Below are 21,773 nucleotides of genomic sequence, written 5' to 3' on the forward strand. Positions count from 1 at the left end.
AAGAAGGGGCACACGTTCGTAAGATGGGCACACGTTCGTAAGATGGGGGCACACGTTCGTAAGATGTGGCACACGTTCGAAAGATGGGACGCACGTTCGTAAGATGGGGGCACACGTTCGTAAGATGGGGCACACGTTCGTAAGATGGGGCCACACGTTCGTAAGATGAGGCACACGTTCGTAAGATGAGGGCACACGTTCGTAAGATGGGGCACACGTTCGTAAGATGGGGCACACGTTCGTAAGATGAGGCACACGTTCCTAAGATGAGGGCACACGTTCGTAAGATGAGGCACACGTTCGTAAGATGAGGCACACGTTCGTAAGATGGGGGCACACGTTCGTAAGATGGGGCACACGTTCGTAAGATGAGGGCACACGTTCGTAAGATGGGGCACGCGTTCGTAAGATGAGGCACACGTTCGTAAGATGGGGGCACACGTTCGTAAGATGGGGCCACACGTTCGTAAGATGGGGCCACACGTTCGTAAGATGGGGCCACACGTTCGTAAGATGGGGGCACACGTTCGTAAGATGGGGCACACGTTCGTAAGATGAGGCACACGTTCGTAAGATGGGGCACACGTTCGTAAGATGGGGGCACACGTTCGTAAGATGGGGCACACGTTCGTAAGATGAGGCACACGTTCGTAAGATGGGGGCACACGTTCGTAAGATGGGGCACACGTTCGTAAGATGGGGGCACACGTTCGTAAGATTGGGCACACGTTCGTAAGATGAGGCACACGTTCGTAAGATGGGGGCACACGTTCGTAAGATTGGGCACACGTTCCTAAGATGGGGGCACACGTTCGTAAGATGAGGCACACGTTCGTAAGATGAGGCACACGTTCGTAAGATGGGGGCACACGTTCGTAAGATGGGGCACACGTTCGTAAGATGAGGGCACACGTTCGTAAGATGGGGCACGCGTTCGTAAGATGAGGCACACGTTCGTAAGATGGGGGCACACGTTCGTAAGATGGGGCCACACGTTCGTAAGATGGGGCCACACGTTCGTAAGATGGGGCCACACGTTCGTAAGATGGGGGCACACGTTCGTAAGATGGGGCACACGTTCGTAAGATGGGGCACACGTTCGTAAGATGAGGCACACGTTCGTAAGATGGGGGCACACGTTCAATACACCTCGTAATAAGAATGGTAATATTATAAAAATAGTTGTTATGTACCACCCAGTCCCGGGGTCACGGTGATGTCGGACCACCACAACTGTGCGCTACTTGGCTGGGCTACGGTTATCTTGAGGTTATCTTGAGATGGTTTCGGGGCTTTAGTGTCCCCGCGGCCCGGTCCTCGAACAGGCCTCCACCCCCAGGAAGCAGCCCGTGACAGCTGACTAACACCCAGGTACCTATTTTACTGCTAGGTAACAGGGGGCATAGGGTGAAAGAAACTCTGCCCATTGTTTCTCGCCGGCGCCTGGGATCGAACCCAGGACCACAGGATCACAAGTCCAGCGTGCTGTCCGCTCGGCCGACCGGCTCCTTTCCGGTGGGGGGGGGGGGGGGGTGTGGGGGTGGCGAGCCGCTCACGGTAGCTAGTAAACAACGTTCCGCTCTGAATGGGCTCAGCAAACAAGGTCAAACCCCTCCACTAGGCTCACTGGGTCGCAGTTAAGTGCCGCAAAATGCGAGTCAGTTGTGTCCACAAGATAAATACGCAATTCACGCTCTCAACAGGACTTTACATTCATACAGCGCGCTCGTCTCTTGTTGATGAAGGGGGAGGAGGTGTCTGGAGAGGGTAGCTGTAACTGTCTGGAGTGACGGTGCTCTAGAGTGACGGGGCTCTAGAGTGACGGTGCTTTAGAGTGACGGTGGTCTAGAGTGACTGGGCTCTATAGTGACGGTGCTTTAGAGTGACGGTGGTCTAGAGAGACTGGGCTCTATAGTGACGGTGCTTTAGAGTGACGGTGGTCTAGAGTGACTGGGCTCTAGAGTGACGGTGCTTTAGAGTGACGGTGGTCTAGAGTGACTGGGCTCTAGAGTGACGGTGCTTTAGAGTGACGGTGCTCTAGAGTGACTGGGCTCTAGAGTGACGGTGCTTCAGAGTGACGATGGTCTAGAGTGACGGTGCTCTAGAGTGACGATGGTCTAGAGTGACTGCGCTCAAGAGCTCAAAGAACCACACGTGTGGTCCCCAACACAGCTTCCGTGAGACTGAGGACAGCCGAGGCTAGAGCAGCCGGGCTCACACGTCACTCATTGAAATAAAAGACGAAGGACACAGAGCACCAATCAGATTGCGGTTTCAACCCAATACACGCAACTGATTCGCTGAACTCTTGGCCTCACTGGCGTGAACGAAACAGGAGAGGAACGGCATTATCAAGAACGACCGATGGACGGATCAGATCAACCACAGTCAATCAGGATATGGAACCTGCTATTGGGGGCCCTCCTATGAGATATTGGGGGCCTCCTGTGAGATATTGGGGGCCCTCCTGTGAGATATTGGGGCCATCCTGTGAGATATTGGGGGCCCTCCTGTGTGATATTGTGGCCCTCCTGTGTGATATTGTGGCCCTCCTGTGTGACATTGTGGCCCTCCTGTGTGATATTGTGGCCCTCCTGTGTGATATTGTGGCCCTCCTGTGTGATATTGTGGCCCTCCTGTGAGATATTAGGGGCCCTCCTGTGTGATATTGGGGCCCTCCTGTGTGATATTGGGGCCCTCCTGTGTGATATTGGGGCCCTCCTGTGAGATATTGTGGCCCTCCTGTGTGATATTGTGGCCCTCCTGTGTGATATTGTGGCCCTCCTGTGTGATATTGTGGCCCTCCTGTGAGATATTGGGGGCCCTCCTGTGAGATATTGGGGCCCTCCTGTGTGATATTGGGGCTCTCCTGTGTGATATTGGGGCCCTCCTGTGAGATATTGTGGCCCTCCTGTGTGATATTGTGGCCCTCCTGTGTGATATTGTGGCCCTCCTGTGTGATATTGTGCCCCTCCTGTGTGATATTGGGGCCCTCCTGTGAGATATTGGGGCCCTCCTGTGAGATATTGGGGCCCTCCTGTGAGATATTGGGGCCCTCCTGTGATATATTGGGGCCCTCCTGTGAGATATTGGGGCCCTCCTGTGAGATATTGGGGCCCTCCTGTGAGATATTGGGGCCCTCCTGTGAGATATTGGGGCCCACCTGTGAGATATTGGGGCCCTCCTGTGAGATATTGGGGCCCTCCTGTGAGATATTGGAGCCCCTCCTGTGAGATATTGTGGCCCTCTTGTGTGATATTGTGGCCCTCCTTTGTGAGATATTGTGGCCCTCCTGTGAGATATTGTGGCCCTCCTGTGTGATATTGTGGCCCCTCCTGTGTGATATTGTGGCCCTCCTGTGTGATATTGTGGCCCTCCTGTGAGATATTGTGGCCCTCTTGTGTGATATTGTGGTCCCTCCTGTGTGATATTGTGGCCCTCCTGTGTGATATTGTGGCCCTCCTGTGTGATATTGTGGCCCTCCTGTGAGAAATTGTGGCCCTCCTGTGAGATATTGTGGCCCTCTTGTGTGATATTGTGGCCCTCCTGTGTGATATTGTGGCCCTCCTGTGTGATATTGTGGTCCCTCCTGTGTGATATTGTGGCCCTCCTGTGTGATATTGTGGCCCTCCTGTGTGATATTGTGGCCCTCCTGTGTGATATTGTGGCCCTCCTGTGAGATATTGTGGCCCTCTTGTGTGATATTGTGGCCCTCCTGTGTGATATTGTGGCCCTCCTGTGTGATATTGTGGTCCCTCCTGTGTGATATTGTGGCCCTCCTGTGAGATATTGTGGCCCTCCTGTGAGATATTGTGGCCCTCTTGTGTGATATTGTGGCCCTCCTGTGTGATATTGTGGTCCCTCCTGTGTGATATTGTGGCCCTCCTGTGTGTGATATTGTGGCCCTCCTGTGTGTGTGATATTGTGGCCCTCCTGTGTGAGATATTGTGGTCCCTCCTGTGTGAGATATTGTGGTCCCTCCTGTGTGATATTGTGGCCCTCCTGTGTGTGATATTGTGGCCCTCCTGTGTGTGTGATATTGTGGCCCTCCTGTGTGATATTGTGGTCCTCCTGTGTGATATTGTGGCCCTCCTGTGTGTGTGATATTGTGGCCCTCCTGTGTGATATTGTGGTCCTCCTGTGTGATATTGTGGCCCTCCTGTGTGTGTGATATTGTGGCCCTCCTGTGTGATATTGTGGCCCTCCTATGTGTGTGATATTGTGGCCCTCCTGTGTGATATTGTGGTCCTCCTGTGTGATATTGTGGCCCTCCTGTGTGATATTGTGGCCCTCCTGTGTGATATTGTGGCCCTCCTGTGTGTGTGATATTGTGGCCCTCCTGTGTGATATTGTGGTCCTCCTGTGTGATATTGTGGCCCTCCTGTGTGATATTGTGGCCCTCCTGTGTGATATTGTGGCCCTCCTGTGTGATATTGTGGCCCTCCTGTGTGATATTGTGGCCCTCCTGTGTGATATTGTGGCCCTCCTGTGTGTGATATTGTGGCCCTCCTGTGTGTGTGATATTGTGGCCCTCCTGTGTGAGATATTGTGGCCCTCCTGTGAGATATTGTGGCCCTCCTGTGAGATATTGTGGCCCTCCTGTGAGATATTGTGGCCCTCCTGTGTGATATTGTGGCCCTCCTGTGAGATATTGTGGCCCTCCTGTGTGATACTGTGGCCCTCCTGTGAGATATTGTGGCCCTCCTGTGAGATATTGTGGCCCTCCTGTGAGATATTGTGGCCCCTCCTGTGAGATATTGTGGCCCTCCTGTGTGATATTGTGGCCCTCCTGTGTGATATTGTGGCCCTCCTGTGAGATATCGTGGCCCTCCTGTGAGATATTGTGGCCCTCCTGTGTGATATTGTGGCCCTCCTGTGAGATATTGTGGCTCTCCTGTGTGATATTGTGGCCCCTCCTGTGTGATATTGTGGCCCTCCTGTGAGATATTGTGGCCCTCCTGTGAGATATTGTGGCCATCCTGTGAGATATTGTGGCTCTCCTGTGATATTGTGGCCCCTCCTGTGTGATATTGTGGCCCCTCCACTGTGATATTGTGGCCCTCCTGTGTGATATTGTGGCCCTCCTGTGAGATATTGTGCCCCTCCTGTGAGATATTGTGGCCCTCCTGTGTGATATTGTAGCCCTCCTGTGTGATATTGTGGCCCTCCTGTGAGATATTGTGGCCCTCCTGTGAGATATTGTGGCCCTCCTGTGAGATATTGTGGCCCTCCTGTGAGATATTGTGGCCCTCCTGTGTGATATTGTGGCCCTCCTGTGTGACATTGTGGTCCCTCCTGTGTGATATTGTGGCCCTCCTGTGTGATATTGTGGCCCTCCTGTGTGATATTGTGGTCCCTCCTGTGTGAGATATTGTGGCCCTCCTGTGAGATATTGTGGCCCTCCTGTGAGATATTGTGGCCCTCCTGTGTGATATTGTGGTCCCTCCTGTGTGATATTGTGGCCCTCCTGTGAGATATTGTGGCCCTCCTGTGTGATATTGTGGCCCTCCTGTGTGATATTGTGGCCCTCCTGTGTGATATTGTGGTCCCTCCTGTGTGATATTGTGGCCCTCCTGTGAGATATTGTGGCCCCTCCTGTGTGATATTGTGGCCCTCCTGTGAGATATTGTGGCCCTCCTGTGAGATATTGTGGCCCCTCCTGTGTGATATTGTGGCCCTCCTGTGTGATATTGTGGCCCTCCTGTGTGATATTGTGGCCCTCCTGTGTGATATTGTGGCCCTCCTGTGTGATATTGTGGCCCTCCTGTGTGATATTGTGGCCCTCCTGTGAGATATTGTGGCCCTCCTGTGTGATATTGTGGCCCTCCTGTGTGATACTGTGGCCCTCCTGTGTGATATTGTGGCCCTCCTGTGTGATATTGTTGCCCTCCTGTGTGATATTGTGGCCCTCCTGTGTGATATTGTGGCCCTCCTGTGAGATATTGTGGCCCCTCCTGTGTGATATTGTGGCCCTCCTGTGAGATATTGTGGCCCTCCTGTGAGATATTGTGGCCCCTCCTGTGTGATATTGTGGCCCTCCTGTGTGATATTGTGGCCCTCCTGTGTGATATTGTGGCCCTCCTGTGTGATATTGTGGCCCTCCTGTGTGACATTGTGGCCCTCCTGTGTGATATTGTGGTCCCTCCTGTGTGATATTGTGGTCCCTCCTGTGTGAGATATTGTGGCCCTCCTGTGAGATATTGTGGCCCTCCTGTGAGATATTGTGGCCCTCCTGTGTGATATTGTGGCCCTCCTGTGTGATATTGTGGCCCTCCTGTGTGATATTGTGGCCCTCCTGTGTGAGATATTGTGGTCCCTCCTGTGTGAGATATTGTGGCCCTCCTGTGAGATATTGTGGCCCTCCTGTGAGATAGCTGATGATAGGGGGAGAAGATATCTGATGCCCGGCCTGGGGGGGGGGCGAGGAAGTGCCCGGACACCACTGGTGATTGAAGAGCTTAACAAGCCCAAATTATAATTACAAATCACAGTGTGAATTCACGCTTGTTAATGGTCGTCTCCTGTAGAGGGCTACATCAGTATTAATGGGGAGATGGATGGGGGTGGATGGGAGGGAGGTGGATGGGATGGAGGTGGATGGGTGGGGGTGGATGGGTGGGAGGTGGATGGGGTGGGAGGTGGATGGGAGGGAGGTGGATGGGTGGGGGTGGATGGGGTGGGAGGTGGATGGGAGGGAGGTGGATGGGAGGGAGGTGGATGGGTGGGGGTGGATGGGAGGGAGGTGGATGGGAGGGAGGTGGATGGGTGGGGGTGGATGGGTGGGAGGTGGATGGATGGGGGTGGATGGGTGGGAGGTGGATGGGAGGGAGGTGGATGGATGGGGGTGGATGGGTGGGAGGTGGATCGGGTGGGAGGTGGATGGGAGGGAGGTGGATGGGTGGGAGGTGGATGGATGGGGGTGGATGGGTGGGAGGTGGATGGGAGGGAGGTGGATGGATGGGGGTGGATGGGTGGGAGGTGGATCGGGTGGGAGGTGGATGGGAGGGAGGTGGATGGGGTGGGAGGTGGATGGGAGGGAGGTGGATGGGGTGGGAGGTGGATGGGGTGGGAGGTGGATGGGAGGGAGGTGGATGGGGTGGGAGGTGGATGGGAGGAAGGTGGATGGGGTGGGAGGTGGATGGGGTGGGAGGTGGATGGGAGGGAGGTGGATGGGAGGGAGGTGGATGGGTGGGGGTGGATGGGAGAGAGGTGGATGGAGTGGGAGGTGGATGGGAGGGAGGTGGATGGGGTGGGAGTTGGATGGGAGGGAGGTGGATGGGAGGGAGGTGGATGGGTGGGAGGTGGATGGGAGGGAGGTGGATGGGGTGGGAGGTGGATGGGGTGGGGGTGGATGGGGTGGGAGGTGGATGGGGTGGGAGGTGGATGGATGGGGGTGGATGGGTGGGAGGTGGATCGGGTGGGAGGTGGATGGGAGGGAGGTGGATGGGGTGGGAGGTGGATGGGGTGGGAGGTGGATGGGAGGGAGGTGGATGGGTGGGAGGTGGATGGGGTGGGAGGTGGATGGGGTGGGAGGTGGATGGGGATCCGGTACCTATACCTCTGCTCAAACGGTACATGAACCGTAGCAACGGTACACGAACCGTAACAACGGTACACGAACCGTAACAACGGTACAGGAACGGGACAGTGTCCCGGGCACCGCAGGGGCACAACACTACACTGTTCTTAACCAACGGCCGTTAACAGTTTTCAGGGAGATAACGGTGAACAAATAACGGCCATTAGAACACCGAGAACACATGTGCTCATACGATAGTTAATGACCTCACCATGTGCTACATATATGTGTATACAAAGCCTGCGGTATACATATAATATGTATCCACCTGGGGTATACATATAATATGTATCCACCTGGGGTATACATATAATATGTATCCACCTGGGGTATACATATAATATGTATCCACCTGGGGTATACATATAATATGTATCCACCTGGGGTATACATATAATATGTATCCACCTGGGGTATACATATAATATGTATCCACCTGGGGTATACATATAATATGTATCCACCTGGGGTATACATATATGTATACCCCAGGTGGATACATATTACATGTATACCCACCTGGGATACCCACCCAGGTATATCCACCTGGGATACATATTATATGTATACCCCAGGCGGATACATATATGTATACCCCAGCTGGATACATATTATATGTATACCTATTAATATTATTATAATAAAACTTACACTTATTCAGTTGAATTCCGTAGAGGGACCTGACGGCTGAGTGGACAGCGTTCGGGGATCGTAGTCCTAAGGTTCCGGGTTGGATCCCCGGTGGAGGCGGAAATGAATGGGCAGTTTCTTTCACCCTGATGCACCTGTTCACCTAGCAGTAAATAGGTACCTGGGAGTTAGACAGCTGCTTCCTGGGGTGTGTGTAATAAGAAGGAGGCCTGGTCGAGGGCTGGAAGGAGAGCTGAGATGCTGACCCCTGAGAGAGCTACAGAGCTGAGATGCTGACCCTGAGAGAGCAACAGAACTGAGATGCTGACCCCTGAGAGAGCTACAGAGCTGAGATGCTGACCCCTGAGAGAGCTACAGAGCTGAGATGCTGACCCTGAGAGAGCAACAGAGCTGAGATGCTGACCCTGAGAGAGCTACAGAGCTGAGATGCTGACCCCTGAGAGAGCTACAGAGCTGAGACACTGACCCTGAGAGAGCTACAGAGCTGAGACGCTGACCCCTGAGAGAGCTACAGAGCTGAGACACTGACCCCTGAGAGAGCTACAGAGCTGAGACATTGACCCTGAGAGAGCTACAGAGCTGAGATGCTGACCCTGAGAGAGCTACAGAGCTGAGACACTGACCCTGAGAGAGCTACAGAGCTGAGACACTGACCCTGAGAGAGCTACAGAGCTGAGATACTGACCCTGAGAGAGCTACAGAGCTGAGACACTGACCCTGAGAGAGCTACAGAGCTGAGATGCTGACCCTGAGAGAGCTACAGAGCAGAGATGCTGACCCTGAGAGAGCTACAGAGCTGAGACGCTGACCCTGAGAGAGGTCCACAGACTATCCAGGCGACTGAGGACCCCAGAGAAAGTCACTCGTCTCCAATCGCTTGACCAAACTCTTCCTCGGGTGTAAAATTGTCATAAACTTGCCGGTGGGATTTCATGGGAGCCTTTGTATTGCTGACAAAGATCAGACTCCTGGTGGACCTGAAGAACGGAAGGACGGGGGAGAGAGAGAGAGAGACAGAGAGAGAGAGAGAAAGAGAAAGACCCACACAATTACACACATATATTACAAGCCAACCAAAATGCAGACATCAAAATACACTTAACTTTCCTAAGCATTTGGCATCCAGGGATAATAGACCATAATGTGAACGCTAAGTAAAATAACAGATAAAGTAAGGTGATGGAGATTAACAATTTCTAACTCAACATTACAAAGAGCAGCAGTAGATTACACAACATTCAAGCCGAGTACTGTACGATGGTTTGGTCCAACTAAGAGCCCAACCCTCGTACTCGCCCACATAGAAAATACAGGAGTGTATTTTGTATTCAGAATACAGTCATTCCACCATTCCGAGTCATCCTTCACAGACGACACCCTTTTGAGAATTGCCAAAGTGGCAGAGGCAGAACACCTGGGAATTAATGTAAAGGAATTCACCCATAGGGGGACTAACTTTCAACAGTGGCAAATTCCATAGAAGGAATGCAAGATAAAACACTTTTCAAAGCAATTTCCGATCTCGAATGGGATATTGGCCAGTCCTCACATCCCCCTTCAAGGCATTGGGAGATTGTGGAGCTAGAAAATAGACAGAGATCATTTTCCCACTGTGTAAAATAATTGAAACTCATGAACTGCAGCTCTGCTTGAAAGTATTCAAATGGTACTTCTCGTACCGGGGCCGAGAGAGGGATCTTATAATAGAGTATAATCATTGAAAATGAGAATATCAGTAGGAGCCATGGGAAAGATTCGAACCCATTCCCTTGATACTCCCAAGCTAGCACCCTTGAACCACTGCACCATGACATGGTCACAAGCAATCCAACCTTGGATTCTACTGAATCCTCCAGGGTTCCTGAGCCTTAAAACCGAAGCCCAATCAGTGCTTTAACCATCCCCCCCCCCCAGTACTCTAGTAGCCCCTCGGAAAATACAAATAGTTAAGAGAGCTACAATTTCAAATAATCTTTTTTTTTTTTTTTTTTGAGATATATACAAGAGTTGTTACATTCTTGTAGAGCCACTAGTACGCGTAGCGTTTCGGGCAAGTCCTTAATCCTATGGTCCCTGAAATACGATCCCCTGCCGCGAAGAATCGTTCAAAATACTAATTGAAAACAACCATTGTCAACAGCCCATTAAGTGACCGTACCCTCCAGCCTGTCCACGTAAACAAAACCCAGATGCTCGTAGGCCCAGTCACCAACTGGCTTGTTTATGAGTGAAATACCTGCACACGCAACCTGTCCTCAAGAACCCCTATCCTCTCCACCAGAACCCTGTCATTCTCACCAGAACCCCTATCCTCTCCACCAGAACCCTGTCATTCCCACCAGAACCCCTATCCTCTCCACCAGAACCCTGTCATTCCCACCAGAACCCCTATCCTCTCCACCAGAACCCTGTCATTCTCACCAGAACCCCTATCCTCTCCACCAGAACCCTGTCATTCTCACCAGAACCCCTATCCTCTCCACCAGAACCCTGTCATTCCCACCAGAACCCCTATCCTCTCCACCAGAACCCTGTCATTCCCACCAGAACCCCTATCCTCTCCACCAGAACCCTGTCATTCTCACCAGAACCCCTATCCTCTCCACCAGAACCCTGTCATTCCCACCAGAACCCCTATCCTCTCCACCAGAACCCTGTCATTCCCACCAGAACCCCTATCCTTCCAGAAAAAGAATTCATATCCTACCCTACCAGATACCCTATCCTCCCCACCAGAACCCCTATCCTCCACCACCAGAACTCCTATCCTCCCCACCATAACCCCTATCCTCCCTCACCAGAACCCCTATCCTCCCTCACCAGAACCCCTATCCTCCTCCACCAGAACCCTATCCCTCCTCACCAGAACCCCTATCCTCCCCCAAAAGAACTCCTATCCTCCCCTACCAGAAACCCTATCCTCCCCACAAGAACCCCTATCCTCCCCTACCAGAACCCCTATCCTCCCCCCCCCCCACCAGATCCCGTATCCTCCCTCACCAGAACCCCTATCCTCCTCCACCAGAACTCCTATCCTCCCCACCAGAACCCCGTATCCTCCCTCACCAGAACCCCTATCCTCTCTCAGCATAACCCTATCCTTCCCATCAGAACCCCTATCATACCTGTGTGAAATTTTTACCCACTATATCTATATTATTATCCAAGAAATGTATTATTTCTATATCATATCTAAATCATAACAAAATCATATCAAAAACATATCAGAATCACTAAAGATTCATTATACATCTGGATCCTACAAGACAATGACACCTATGATCACGTACGACCATAGGGCCCTTGGTTGCCTACGTAACTTTGTGCATGATTTCTCAAGGATCCAGAAGTTTCTAGAAGGATTTTTTAATTAAAAAACTATTGGAACAATTAAATCGATTTCCGGTAGGGATTAAATCAAATCCTTAATAAGAATCAATAGTGCTAGCAAGTACTATTTATGATCTTTAAATCCTATATTTAATTATATTATAATCACATCTTATCTCGATCATATCTCTAGACAGTAAGAATAATCAATCAATATTCATTGAAAGCTACCCGCTCTAGGAAGTGGGTGGAGAAAAACTCAGGAGTAAGCGACCCACGGGGCCCCCGAGGGAGAACCATGTGTTTACAAACAGTGAACAAGTGTGACGGTGCCGTGTGAACAATTATTCAGCTTAGGACCCTTATCCAATTATCTTTATCACCAGTGATTACTCTAGAACTGAGGGAGTACTTGGACAATATATCTGTGGGAACCGACCTGTGAGATTTATATTTATTCAATTTATATGAATTTATATAGAATTTATATTTACGTTAATTTATATACTTCGATAGCAATTTGTATGATAATGAGTGGACTGTATTTCTGCAATAATCTCTAAATCTCACAAATCGATCCTCTACACATTAGGGGGGTTTATTAAATTAATATATATGCAGCCAATCAAACTACAGTAATAGACTACATACATTGAAGAGGTTCCTTATCTTATAGTACAGCAGGTTAGTCCACCAGGTATAACTAGGGTGTAGACACCAAATTATCCTCTTTGAGGTAGCTTTCATCACCCAGTAACTGGTGCACAAAATCTTGCTTCCTCGTCTTGACCTGTCAAAAGTGCGCTAGCTGTAAAGCCAGAATCCTATATATGACAAGCTATATCAGAGAAAACACTATACAGTACATGGAACAATAAAGACCTGGCTTAATTACCTTTAGTTTGAGGCTATGTCGTGCTCTAACCGGATCACCCTATATAATGACATTAATGGCCATAAATGAAGATACATGGGTTTCGGAAAGAACACTTAACTTGAATTTGTTGACAGCGTGTTGAAAATGGTACACCTTTGGGTTCCATAACACTACGTCCAAGTAAAATTAACAGGAGCCGAATTTGCTCCCGTGTGAGCCTCTGGTCTCGTATAAACAACAATGGCTGCCCTCCTTCCTCCACTGACGCCTGGCTTACATTGTCCAGATTTCAGAAAGTGATAGAATGGTCACATTTACTCTTCTTTAATATTGATAATTAAGTTAATTTATATAAGATGTTTTTATGATGGTAAAGTCCAAAGACTAATGTATTTAAGAATAATTCCCAGCAGAATAGCTGGTGAATTATAATAGTATGTGGTCATGATATCCCGTTTTCTATAGACGGTAATTCCACTACAAGTTACGTTTTCTATGGGTAACTTGTTTATACAATACAGCTATTATCTGTATGATTATTAAATGGTGTCGGATTTTCCGACAATATCTACAGGGGAAAAATTCCTAGAACATTTCTATATAAGAGTGTAGAGCAGAGCACACAAAGTGCCACCGTCTCCACCGACACCATCATCACCTATCAACTTATTGCAAACGCATTTAAGGACGTAATCACATAGCAACGCTACCAGAACAATCTACGGCAAAGCTGTGATATATCATGCCTAAACTCGACAAGAGAGTTATCCAGTCTGGCACACTTGTTAGACAGGCACCCCGGCATTCAGAGAAGTATATTGAATGTTATTTAGTGTATTAATTGGCCAATTGTATGCATGTATAACTTTAATATATCCAATAGGTCTGTCTGTCGGTTATAGAGTGAAGCAATGCCTCATATTTCAGTGAGTATTCATTAATATTGTAGCAACGGAATCTTTTCCAGGACCCGACACTCATGAGGTTCACTGCCTCGTAAGTGTCCCTAGTCTGGAAAGAGTTTCAGTTTAGCTGACTGAATCTCTTCATATAAACTGAATATATATATATATATATATATATATATATATATATATATACATATATATATATATATATATATATATATATATATATATGTATATATGTTTCATTGAATATGACCGCATATTCTGTATTTATTATTTTCTGGTTTAGGGCTTCTATCCCTCTAACTATTTTCTTAGCATCAGGGCTTAATTGAAATAGGAGTTCTCCAAAACTCATTTTCGTACTTTTAAGGTGAAGAAAAGAAGTGATTTACTATAGAGTGTATTATTTATACATAATTTATACATAATCACTTATTTATATAATTTGCACAACGCAAATTTGCATTTAATTTGCATTTGTTGTGCAAATTATATAAATAAGTGTAATACACTCTATAGTAAATCACTTCTTTTCTTCACCTTAAAAGTACGAAAATGAGTTTTGGAGAACTCCTATTTCAATTAAGCCCTGATGCTAAGAAAATAGTTAAGAGGGATAGAAGCCCTAAACCAGAAAATAATAAATACAGAATATGCGGTCATATTCAATGAAACATGTTTGAAAGAAAACCTGCTGCCAGTATACACCAATATAATATATATATATATATATATATATATATATATATATATATATATATATATATATATATATATATATATATATATATTTTAAGATGAATAGGAAAACCAGGGATATACTGAACATCTTGTATCAGAATCTTTACTTTAAAAAACATAACGTTTCGAATACTTCTCGTATTCATCATCAGATCTAAAAGAAAAAACAGAAATCACAATCAAATAGCTGGTAAACAAAGAACTCATACTGAATATAATTGCCTATCAAAGAAAGGAAAATGCTTAACAAACAAAAACACTTAAGCTCACTTAAAGTGATCAATACAAATAAAACTTATTAACTGTCACATATATTAAAGCTAATTTAAAATCCATTAAACTACAAGACGAAATTTATAACTAAAACAAACCATTCTATTAAACTTACGTGAAGTGATCAGAAGTGAAACTTGATACCTAACACATAGATACTAAACACTATAAGAAATATTTATATAATGACTACAAATCTACAAAAAATGTATGTAAAATACAAACAGAATAAACGACAATTATAAAGTACTAACCAAAATCTTATAAAAAACTCAAATATTAAATAAAATTAAATACCAAAAAATGTATTATATATCCTAAATAAAAGATTATATTAATGTACAATGTTAAGACTTGAAATAAGTAAGAAAGGGCAAAGACATGGTAAACTAAACAAAATTAAACAACCAAAATAAACTAAAAATCAAATTACAGGGCCTACTGTGCACTATACAGTGTACAATTGAACAGCTGAAAGGTTGCTATTTAACAGAGGCCGCAGCTCCTTTATATATAAGGACTCCATTACTCTCAAATCTGACTGGCCATTCATACAAGTGTCCAGAATTTTAAAATCAGATTCCAGCAGAGAATGATCAAACTCATAACAATGGTTTCTAATCTCCGAAAATGCTGGTTTTTGTCTTGCCTATATACTGAGTTTTTTGAGGCTTACAGTCCCCAAGAGGGCATTTGAAGGCATAGACGACGTTGGTCTCTTTTAAAGCATTCCGCTTTGTGTCTGGAGAGTTTCTCATGAGTAGGCTGGCCGATTTTTTTTGGTTTTATAGTAAATCGTCAGTTGTATCTTCTGGTTTTTGTCTGTAGGGATAACGTTTCTACTAACAATATCTTTCAGGACCCTTTCCTCCGTTTCATGAGCTGTGGAAAAGAAGTTCCTGTAAAATAGTCTAATAGGGGGTATAGGTGTTGTGTTGGTTGTCTCTTCAGAGGTTGCATGGCGTTTCACTTTCCTTCTTATGATGTCTTCAATGAAACCATTGGAGAAGCCGTTGTTGACTAGGACCTGCCTTACCCTACAGAGTTCTTCGTCGACTTGCTTCCATTCTGAGCTGTGGCTGAGAGCACGGTCGACATATGCGTTAACAACACTCCTCTTGTACCTGTCTGGGCAGTAACTGTTGGCATTTAGGCACATTCCTATGTTTGTTTCCTTAGTGTAGACTGCAGTGTGGAAACCTCCGCTCCTTTCCATGACTGTTACATCTAGAAAGGGCAGGTTCCCATCCTTCTCCATCTCGTAAGTGAAACGCAACACAGAATTCTGCTCAAACGCCTCCTTCAGCTCCTGCAGATGTCTGATATCAGGTACCTGTGTAAAAATGTCGTCAACATACCTGCAGTATATGGCCGGTTTCAAGTTCATGTCGACTAAGACTTTTTGCTGGATGGTACCCATGTAGAAGTTCGCAAACAGGACACCTAGGGGAGAACCCATGGCGACCCCATCTACTTGCTTATACATGTGCCCATCCGGGCTCAAGAAGGGTGCCTCTTTAGTACAAGCTTGGAGTAGTTTCCTTAGAATGTTTTCTGGTATGTCAAGAGGAGTACAGGCCGGATCACGATACACTCTGTCAGCTATCATCCCGATTGTTTCATCCACAGGTACGTTGGTAAACAGTGATTCTACGTCCAACGAGGCTCTTATCCCTGTGGCCCGTGTTCCCCGCAGTAAGTTAACAAATTCCTTTGGAGACTTCAGGCTGGAGGCGCAAGGGACATATGGAGTCAGGAAGCCGTTGAGTCGTTTCGCCAGTCTGTACGTGGGTGTGGGTATCTGGCTGATGATTGGCCGAAGTGGGTTTCCAGGCTTATGTGTCCTGACATTTCCATACGCGTATCCAGGTTTATATTCCCCAATAATCTTTGGCAGGTGGAGTCCGGGATTCTTGGCGTTCACAGTTTGTGAACGCCAAGAAATAATAATGTAATAAGTTATTACGAAAAGCGTTCAAGTGTCGCGTCAGACTAGAAATAAAAATGAATTTTGGAGAATTGATTTTTCAATTACCATCAACAGTGAAAAGAAACATAAGAAAGATCGAGAAAATTCGTGTTAGAATTATTAATCTTACTTTTTCGGTCATATTTAATAATATATGTCTGCAGGAAAGACTGCTACCAAAATATACTAATAATATATATATATATATATATATATATATATATATATATATATATATATATATATATATATATATATATATATATATATATATATATATATATATATATATATATATATATATATATACTTGATCATATAAATTAAGTTAACAATTGCTTGCTTAGTTATCTATAAATAATAAGTTTAACCTATTGCATATAATCTTTAGTACTTAGTACTTAGACCACATTTAAGGTCATTTACTATCATACTTCCACAATTTAAATTGTTGTGTTTATAGTAAATGAATATTGGTTGTTAATTAATAGTTATGGTGCTAGGCTGGACTATGTACATGTTTAAATCCCTGATTTAAACAGAACCAGTGTTCAGTCATAGAACTGAATTTATTAAAACCTTATCCTTGTATAAAAAATACAAACTGATGTGAGAAACTGCAGGAGGATTATGGAGCTTCAATCAACCTCTTCATTCACCCCCCGCCCCCCCACCTGCCCCCTTACAGCTCACAGTCTGTCATTAGGAAAAGAGGAGCTAGGATTGATGACCCTAGCTAGAGACTTTAGTTGAATTAATTTTGCAAACAGTATTTTTATAATTTTAGATCAGTACAAGTCCCTAGTAGTTCTCCACTCATATCAATCCCGGCAGTTTTCCCCCACACTCCCCACCAGAACCCCTATCCTCCCCCACCAGAACCCCTATCCACCCCCACCAGAACCCCTATCCTATCCCAACAGAACCCCTATCCTCCCCCACCAGAACCCCTATCCTCCTACACCAGAACCCCTATCCTCCCTCACCAGAACCCCTATCCTCCCCCACCAGAACCCCTATCCTCCCTCACCAGAACCCCTATCCTCCCTCACCAGAGCTCCTATCCTCCTCCACCAGAACCCATATCCTCCCTCACCAGAACCCCTATCCTCACCACCAGAACCCCTATCCTCCCTCACCAGAACCACTATCCTCCCTCACCAGAACTCCTATCCTCCTGCCACCAGATCCCCCTATCCTCACCAGCAGAACCTCTACCCTCTTCCTACCAGAACCCCTATCCTCTCCCCACCAGACCCCTATCCAACCCCACATAAATCCCTGTCCTCCATACCAGAACCCCTATCCTCCCAACCAGAACCCCTATCCTCTCCACCAGAACCCCCTATCTTTTCCACCAAAACCCCCTATCCTCCCCACTATAACCCTAATCCTCCCCACCTGATCCCCTATCCTCTCCACCAGAACCCCTATCCTCCCCACCAGAACCCCTATCCTCCCCGATCAGAACCCCCTATCCTCTCCCACCAGAACCCCTATCCTCCCCCACCAGAACCCCTATCCTCCTCCACCAGAACCCCTATCCTCCCCCACCAGAACCCCTATCCTCCCCCACCAGAACCCCAATCCTCCTACACCAGAACCCCTATCCTCACCCACCAGAACCCCTATCCTCCTCACCAGAACCCCTATCCTCCCCCACCAGAACCCCCATCCTCCCCACCAGAACCCCCTATCCTCCCCACCAGAACCCCTATCCTCCCCCACCAGAACCCCTATCTTCCCCCACCAGAACCCCTATCCTCCTCCACCAGAACCCCTATCCTCCACCACCAGAACCCCTATCCTCCACCACCAGAACCCCCTATCCACCCCACCAGAACCCCTATCCTCCCCCACCAGAACCCCTATCTTCCTCCACCAGAACCCCTATCCTCCTCCACCAGAACCCCTATCCTCCACCACCAGAACCCCTATCCTCCTCCACCAGAACCCCTATCCTTCACCACCAGAACCCCTATCCTCCACCACCAGAACCCCAATCCTCCACCACCAGAACTCCTATCCTCCACCACCATATCTACAGTGTAGATATGATAGAGCCCAATAGGCTCAGGAACCTGTACATCTGTTGATTGATAGTTGAGAGGCGGGACCAAAGAGCCAGAGCTCAACCCCCGCAAGCACAACTAGGTGAGTACCAGAACCCCTATCCTCCACCAACAGATCCCCTATCCTCCCCCACCTGAACCATTATCCTCCCCACCAGAACCCCTATCCTCCTCCACCAGAACCCCTATCCTCCACCACCAGAACCCCTATCCTCCCCCACCAGAACCCCCTATCCTCCCCCACCAGAACCCCTATCCTCCCCACCAGAACCCCCTATCCTCCCCACTTGAACCCCTATCCTCCCCCACCAGAACCTCCTATCCTCCCCACCAGAACCCCCTATCCTCCCCCCACCAGAACCCCTATCCTCCCCCACCAGAACCCCCATCCACCCCCACCAGAACCTCTATCCTCCCCCACCAGAACCCCTATCCTCCCCCCTCCAGAACCCCTATCCTCCCCCTCGAGAACCCCTATCCTACCCCACCAGAACCCCTATCCTCCCCCACCAGAACCCCTATCCTCCACCACCAGAACCCCTATCCTCTCCCACCAGAACCCCTATCCTCCACCACCAGAACCCCTATCATTCCCCACCAGGACCCCTATCCTCCACCACCAGAACCCCTATCCTCCCATACCAGAACCCCTATCCTCCACCACCAGAACCTCTATCCTCCTCCACCAGAACCCCTATCCTCCACCACCAGAACCCCTATCCTCCACCACCAGAACCCCTATCCTCCACCACCAGAACCCCTATCCTCCACCAGCAGAACTCCTATCCTCTACCACCAGATCTCTATCCTCCACCAACAGAACCCCTATCCTACCCCACCTGAACCATTATCCTCCCCACCAGAACCCCTATCCTCCCAACCAGAACCCCTATCCTCCACCACCAGAACCCCTATCCTCCCCCACCAGAACACCCTATCCTCCCCCACCCGAACCCCTATCCTCCCCACCAGAACCCCCTATCCTCCCCACCAGAACCCCCTATCCTCCCCCACCAGAACCCCCTATCCTTCCCACCAGAACCCCCTATCCTCCCCCACCAGAACCCCTATCCTCCCCCACCAGAACCCCCATCCTCCCCCACCAGAACCCCCATCCTCCCCCACCAGAACCTCTATCCTCCCCCACCAGAACCCCTATCCTCCCCCTCCAGAACCCCTATCCTCCCCCTCCAGAGCCCCTATCCTCCCCCACCAGAACCCTTATCTTCCACCACCAGAACCCTTATCCTCCCCCACCAGAACCCCTATCCTCCTCCACCAGAACCCCTATCCCCCCCCCACAAGAACCCCTATCCTCCCCCACTAGAACCCCTATCTTCCTCCACCAGAACCCCTATCCTCCACCACCAGAACCCCTATCCTCCTCCACCAGAACCCCTATCCTCCACCACCAGAACCCCTATCCTCCACCACCAGAACCCCTATCCTCCACCACCAGAACTACTATCCTCCACCACCAGAACCCCCTACCCTCCACCACCAGAACTACTATCCTCCACCACCAGAACCCCTATCCTCCACCAACAGAACCCCTATCCTCCCCCACCGGAACCATTATCCTCTCCACCAGAACCCCTATCCTCCCCACCAGAACCCCTATCCTCCACCACCAGAACCTCCTATCCTCCCCTACCAGAACCCCTATCCTCCCCCACCAGAACCCCTATCCTCCATCACCAGAACCCCTATCCTCCACCACCAGAACCACTATCCTCCCCCACCAGAATCCCTATCCTCCCCCCACCAGATCTCCTATCCTCCCCCACCAGAACCCCTATCCTCCCCCACCAGAACCCCTATCCTCCTACACCAGAACCCCTATCCTCACCCACCAGAACCCCTATCCTCCTCACCAGAACCCCTATCCTCCCCCACCAGAACCCCCATCCTCCCCACCAGAACCCCCTATCCTCCCCACCAGAACCCCTATCCTCCCCCACCAGAACCCCTATCTTCCCCCACCAGAACCCCTATCTTCCTCCACCAGAACCCCTATCCTCCTCCACCAGAACCCCTGTCCTCCACCACCAGAACCCCTATCCTCCTCCACCAGAACCCCTATCCTTCACCACCAGAACCCCTATCCTCCACCACCAGAACCCCAATCCTCCACCACCAGAACTCCTATCCTCCACCACCATATCTACAGTGTAGATATGATAGAGCCCAATAGGCTCAGGAACCTGTACATCTGTTGATTGATAGTTGAGAGGCGGGACCAAAGAGCCAGAGCTCAACCCCCGCAAGCACAACTAGGTGAGTACCAGAACCCCTATCCTCCACCAACAGATCCCCTATCCTCCCCCACCTGAACCATTATCCTCCCCACCAGAACCCTTATCCGCCTCCACCAGAACCCCTATCCTCCACCACCAGAACCCCTATCCTCCCCCACCAGAACCCCCTATCCTCCCCCACCAGAACCCCTATCCTCCCCACCAGAACCCCCTATCCTCCCCACTTGAACCCCCTATCCTCCCCCACCAGAACCTCCTATCCTCCCCACCAGAACCCCCTATCCTCCCCCCACCAGAACCCCTATCCTCCCCCACCAGAACCCCCATCCTCCCCCACCAGAACCTCTATCCTCCCCCACCAGAACCCCTATCCTCCCCCCTCCAGAACCCCTATCCTCCCCCTCGAGATCCCCTATCCTACCCCACCAGATCCCCTATCCTCCCCCACCAGAACCCCTATCCTCCACCACCAGAACCCCTATCCTCTCGCACCAGAACCCCTATCCTCCACCACCAGAACCCCTATCCTTCCCCACCAGGACCCCTATCCTCCACCACCAGAACCCCTATCCTCCCACACCAGAACCCCTATCCTCCACCACCAGAACCCCTATCCTCCTCCACCAGAACCCCTATCCTCCACCACCAGAACCCCTATCCTCCACCACCAGAACCCCTATCCTCCACCACCAGAACCCCTATCCTCCACCAGCAGAACTCCTATCCTCTACCACCAGATCTCTATCCTCCACCAACAGAACCCCTATCCTACCCCACCTGAACCATTATCCTCCCCACCAGAACCCCTATCCTCCCAACCAGAACCCCTATCCTCCACCACCAGAACCCCTATCCTCCCCCACCAGAACACCCTATCCTCCCCCACCCGAACCCCTATCCTCCCCACCAGAACCCCCTATCCTCCCCACCAGAACCCCCTATCCTCCCCCACCAGAACCCCCTATCCTTCCCACCAGAACCCCCTATCCTCCCCCACCAGAACCCCTATCCTCCCCCACCAGAACCCCCATCCTCCCCCACCAGAACCCCCATCCTCCCCCACCAGAACCTCTATCCTCCCCCACCAGAACCCCTATCCTCCCCCTCCAGAA

At 49.2% G+C, this 21,773-nt stretch overlaps 1 protein-coding gene across 1 annotated transcript in view; it reads right to left on the bottom strand.

Annotated features, from left to right (window-relative positions):
- Positions 1-21,773, bottom strand: part of LOC138364324 (uncharacterized) — a 96,942-nt gene that overhangs the window by 67,945 nt on the left and 7,224 nt on the right. The window contains exon 2 of the mRNA XM_069323926.1: positions 15-1,149. Within this exon, the coding sequence (XP_069180027.1) occupies positions 15-1,149 (1,135 nt within the window). The remainder of the gene's footprint in view (positions 1-14; positions 1,150-21,773) is intronic.

The sequence above is a fragment of the Procambarus clarkii genome, chromosome 13, assembly GCF_040958095.1.
Source record: "Procambarus clarkii isolate CNS0578487 chromosome 13, FALCON_Pclarkii_2.0, whole genome shotgun sequence".
Lineage (NCBI taxonomy): Eukaryota > Metazoa > Arthropoda > Malacostraca > Decapoda > Cambaridae > Procambarus > Procambarus clarkii.